Here is a 5,602-nt window from a genome sequence, read left to right on the forward strand (position 1 = left end):
AGAGCAAGGTGCGTGCGGATACTTGGACCGCTGCCTACGCGCGCCGCCGGCAGATAAGTCGGCGTTCGCCCCGCTGCGGGCCCCCGAGCCGGCCTGTGCAGATCGGCATCGGTCCCAATCCCATTAGTAGTAGGGCGGCCCCGTGAGGCGCGACCGAGGGCGCGCGTTCGGCTAATGCGCTTCGCAGTCACCGGAGACGTCACTTCCCGCCGCCCAAATAGGGCTCGCGGAGGACTCCCGAACACCGCAGGCAGGTAGAGCGCAGTTTGGAGGATACCCGTCTGCACACGTCTGCGTACACACCGCGTAGCTCGTCCGTGGCCTGCGAAACGTTCGAAGGCGACATTTCTGCCTGGAGAAACGCCAAGCCCCTGGGTCGTCGTTATCGTGTTTGGCAGTTGCAGACATGAAATTGCACAAAATGTTTTGATTTCCGGGCGCGTGCACATCTACGAGACGTTTCATGCGAGTCAAACTAATTCCCGCATTAGTCCCAACGAAGCCGCAGCCTTCTCGTACACCGTGCCTTACTACCCAGGCCATGGTTCAACATGGTCATAAAGACGGATAGTCACGTTGTAGGCTTATGCAAGGGCGTTTGTTGTGACTTGTATGAACACAAACATGCGCGCACACACGCGTGCGGCAGAATTAAGGTTTTGCTCCTCACTGACGCCGGAGGCATATGACACACGCCGTTCGAGGAGACCGATTATAATCCCGCTCTTCAGTCCGCTGGACGACACGTCCGCCATGAGGAGAACAGACACCGACACCATTTCTCAACAGAGGCAGCGGTGTACCATGGTACTGCATGGTCCAATCACTCACCACCAAGCCCTACGACGACAGGTAGAACTTAGAGACGATGGTGGGCATGGTGGAAAGGAGAAATCACTTATTGGAGACGGGCATAATGCATCACAGTGTATCATAAAATGTGTACGGCAAACCCCTGTTATAACGAAATCTCTTCCCTGGAACTCTCGCTTTAGCCGATGTTTTTCCCTGTCCCGGCTGCATGCAGCGCAGGGACAGAAAACCATCATCGTTTAACAAAATACCCTTACAATGAAGCCAGTCAACTGGGTTGACGCCTTCGATGCTATAATAAGGATTTACTGTATTTTTCGACAGTATTGAACATTTTGGATTCAGTTGGACATGGGCTAGCGGCGAAGAACCATTACTGTCTAATTGGCCGGAGTGCCCGCAAAACTATTGGAACCTTCTCGATTCCGTTAGTGTAAAATTTCAAATTGTTGCCGTAACACAGCTTCGTCACAAACAATTCGGCAAGAGCGCAGACGTGGCTTATGGCACTGCTCCTAACCAAGCTCAGCTGAGGCAGATAGCGTAAGAAGTAAACATACAGCAAAAGGTTGCAAGAGTGAATTTATTTCTTTCAGTGAGGTACGTTGATTTTTAATGAAGAGTGAATGTGATATATGTTAGCACCATCACACCCGAGAAATAACTTTTTTTGCCTGCCTGGCCGCTCTTCACGCTTAATGCGTTTGACTGTAGACACCGACTCTTCAAATAACGCAGACCCGCGCCACAGCTGCACGTGCTGCTGCTGCTGCTGCTGCTGCTGCTGCTGCTGCTGCTGCTGCTGCGTGCGGAGAGACGATTAGCTGTACAGGTAGGGCCGTAGCCAAGGTATGCTGAACCGAGCCGGCAGCTTAATCAATCGGGCATCGCATCCTGGACAGTAGGGACGACCGAACTGGTTGAACTGAGTGCGAGTTCCAAAGAAGCTTTCCGGAACTACCAGTGTGTCCGTCAACGGTCCCTTGCTTGGCTCTGCCAATGGCTGTGGGTCCGTTTGAACGTCACTCGGCGGTCCTCTGTTAGATGACCTGCGAACGCTCTTCGTTGTATGCACCGATACGGGCTGAAGAGTGGGAAAGAGCTGCGTTTGGGGAGGATTCAGATCGACTTGCAGATGGCCAGCCGTAACCGTCGCACTCGTCGCTGTGCTCTCGTCAGTGCTTAATAAAGTAGATGTTTCTCCAGTCGTTGACGATGTGCGTGTTATAAGCCAGGGAGTAAATCTTCGCACATAGACTGGCTTGTATTTTCTAGATGCCGTAGCTTCTGGTGCTGTCGAGGTTGTTTGGGGATAACGTTCGGTCAGCTCTGGTGCAACGGTGGAGGAAGGAAACGCTGAAGCAGCAGCAACGGGCTGCTGCGATGTAGAACTGTCACTGTGATTTATTTCCACCTGTGTCAGCGCAGATGGACTGGGCTCCATGCTGGCGCCGCTTGTCGCCGGCTGAGTGCCGGTTGGAAGCGTCTCGGTCTCGAGGGGCTCGAAAACAGGGGTTGGTGGTAGACCAATATCTTCTATCACCGAGGGTTGCCGACTTGACATAACTGCATTGGTCTGACTTGCTGTTGATTCCACGAGAGAAGGAACCACGGTAGTCAACTCTAAAGCGTTATCATTGTGAGGCCATGTAACAGCTAGAGTTGTCAAGAGAGATTCCGCCGGAGACGTACCTGCTTGTTTCGCGGCTACATGAGCGATGGTGCTTGGCGAAAAAGCAGCCTCTTCTGTGGCGGCAACGGTGGTAACATCGGTGGTTGGCTCCAAAACGCTGATATTAGACGTCGAAAGAGGCAGTGAGATCGTCGTCCCAATGTTATTTGCCATTGCGGTTGTAGCCGGTTTTGGAACGAAATCAGTGTTGAGGCTGGGGACGCTAGGCTGGGTTCCGAATGTCGAATTCCAGTTGTAGTCAGTAGAAACTGTGTTGTCAGGTGACTCAGGGGGAAATTGCGTTGAAGCAGTGTCAGAATCTTCATTATGCGCCGTAAGAACCGAACTGAAGGTAATAAACGCGGTTTTGTTCGCAACGACGTCAGAATAAACTGTAGTCTGCAATACGGAATCAATATGTCCCGAATCAAGGGTTGATGCGGCGGGGTTTTCAGGCTCCAAAGTAAACAGCATCAAGGTAGCGTTTGCTACACTGCTAGGTGTCATTGTTGAGGTGCTGTCTGAAGCCAACGTAGCTACGTCAGTGCTGTAGTGATCGTACGAACTTGTCTCCGATGCGTCGTCGCTTGATGAATCAAACTCCTGCGGCGCAGTGCTGCTTGGTATAGTCGGAGACATCGTTGAAGCTTCAGTCGGCATCGCAGGAGACCCCGCAGGTGGAGCTGCAGTCGACATCGTCACTGCTTCAGTTAACATGGTAGTTTGGGTGTCACCTTGATCGTCGGGGATCGGGTACGCGGTGGTCTCGGGGTGGGTCGCTGTGAGAGGCGTCGAGGTAACGCCATCAGAAGGCTCGACGTTGTCGCTGTCGTTCGAGGGGACATTCACGTATTGTGCTGTCGCAGTTGTCACGGCGACAATGGTGTTGGCATGCGCTGTATCCGGCACAACCGTGGTCGGAGGAGACGTGGTCGTGTCGTCATTCCCGAAGTACCTCTTCAGGACGCGGTTGGGCCACCAGCAGGCGCAGCTCTGAGGCGCCAACGAGGTTAGCCCCAGCGCCAGAAACAGCACCGCTGCAGCCTGCATGCGGAAATAACATAAGGTGCTTAGTTAAAAAAAAAAAAAAGGTTGTAAACGCTTCGCACGTATCTCTCAAACCATAACAAGCAATAAAACAACGTACCGTAATTACCCGATTCTAACGCGCCCCCTATTCTAACGCGCACCCGATTTTCCAGGCAAAAAACCGAAAAAACTTGCACCTCCGTTTGTAACGCGCAAGGAAGTTTGTGAGCAAGAAAAACGAATGCGAGAGAAACGGGCGATTTATACCCCGAAGTAATCTCACTCATCTCACACCTCGTCGCTCTCCGAGAGCTCCTTGTCGCCTTCCGCTGACCGCAACATCTCGTCACTGGTGCCGTTAAGCGCGTTCGCGATGCCACACTTCTGAACGTACGTTCAACCATGTTCGATGGGATCGTGGCCCACGCCTCGCATGCCCATCCCGCGGGCTTCTCCAGAGGCATACGCTTCAGCCAACCGCTCGTTGAGAACGCGTGGGAGCCGCTCGTAAGCCGCGGAAGCGGCGCACCTTCGTTGCCGCTGCTGCCAATTACTGTTATCAGGCAAACAAGTGGAAAAATTTGACGATTTGTGTGAACGCCGAAAGAAAAGCCTCGGCACCTAGATCCGAAAAATGGTTGCTAAAAGCTTTGGCGCCATCTTGAGATGGCGATGGCGATTGGTGGAACGAAATTTCAGCTGTTTCGGTAGTTTCGGTTTCGTATCCGATTCTAAAGCGCATGCGATTTTTCGGGCTATTTTTGCGGAAAAAAGGTGCGCGTTAGAATCGGGTAAGTACGGTAATGTAAAAACCAAGAGCGATCCCAATTCGAAACGTAGAAGGATCGTTACGTGGCAGGGGCAACGGAAACACTCTATTTTTTATCGTTTGCAGAGAAGCAAGTAAACACGTGGCCGATTATTCCTTCCTTGCGCAAAAAAAAAGAAAAGAAATAAAATGCATTTTTTTGAAAATGCAATCCATCAAACCTTCTGGACACGTGAACATCCCGCTCCATAATGATACATGCAATCTAACAGTTAATATAGCATGGGATGTTTTACTTGGTAAGTTTTTAAAATCGGTCTGAAGCAGGCACATCAAGCTCGCAGATTTTCGATGGGATACTGCGGCGCCTTGCACACACCCAATGAGCACGTTATTCAAAAGACACGGGTTCGATTCCCGGCCGCGGCGGCCACTTTTCTGATGGAGGCGAAAAGCAAAAAGACCCGTGGGCTAGATATTTCGGCGCACATTCAAGACCCCCAGGTGGTCAAAATTAACCCGGAGCCCTCCACTACGGCGCGCCTCGTCGCCTGCGTTGCGTCGGCGCGTTAAACCCCAAAATCAACCAATCAATCACGTTATCCAAAACAATTCCCAACGGTACCAAAAATGACCCTTTTAGTTATCTAAGCATTCTTTAGCACCCCCATGCCACCTCCGCCGAATCAATACTCTGCCGAGATCCTTCCTTTATTCATTTGTCTTTACTTAAGCTTAGGGCATATTTTGGCACTGCGAAAACTAATTCTGTGAAAATAAAGCTCTATGTTTTAGGGGTTAATTCATGCAGCCATCGGGACTTAGCTGCTACTTGGGGAAGTTTACGTCATTATTTGCGGAATTACCGCACCCGCGCTGCTCTCAAACAGGAATTTTTCTTTCCTGTTTCCTTCCTCTTCTTTTTTCCCGTGTCTAGCGGGAGCCTGCTCCTTTCTTTTTTGCGCTGGCTGCGCGTAGCCCGTCAGCCGAGAGGTAACCATGCGGCCTTCCGCAGGCTTTACGGTGTAGCGCTCCGGGAATCCCGCTCAGCTGCAACGTGCCCAACTGCGCAGGAGATCCGACCTGCCCTGTGGCTCTACAAGCTGGGCCTTCTCTGCACCCAGAAACACGATTCTACAGTGTTTTTGCGACAACATTTTCAGCGTGCTCTTCGGAGCGAGAAAATCAGCGTCACTTAGTTCTTTCTCGTTTCTATCCTCGTTAGTTTGCATGCTCCTACACAGTCGCCGGGCAGTTTAAAAACAAATTTCCCCTCGTTCACAGAGCAGCGAAACGGCATGACGCCAGGTCCAGCAGCT

General features: G+C 51.6%; 1 protein-coding gene across 1 annotated transcript; it reads right to left on the reverse strand.

The window, feature by feature from the left end:
- Positions 1–1,629: 1,629 nt before the first annotated feature.
- Positions 1,630–3,535, reverse strand: LOC144144982 (uncharacterized). Its single transcript, XM_077676482.1, has one exon. It carries the CDS (start codon positions 3,533–3,535, stop codon positions 1,634–1,636), a length of 1,902 nt encoding a protein of 633 aa, XP_077532608.1. The 3' UTR covers positions 1,630–1,633.
- Between the last annotated feature and the right edge of the window lie 2,067 nt (positions 3,536–5,602).

Source organism: Haemaphysalis longicornis, unplaced genomic scaffold (assembly GCF_048455015.1).
Source record: "Haemaphysalis longicornis isolate Haplotype H1 unplaced genomic scaffold, Haemaphysalis longicornis Haplotype H1 scaffold_7, whole genome shotgun sequence".
In the NCBI taxonomy this organism is placed as follows: Eukaryota; Metazoa; Arthropoda; class Arachnida; order Ixodida; family Ixodidae; genus Haemaphysalis; species Haemaphysalis longicornis.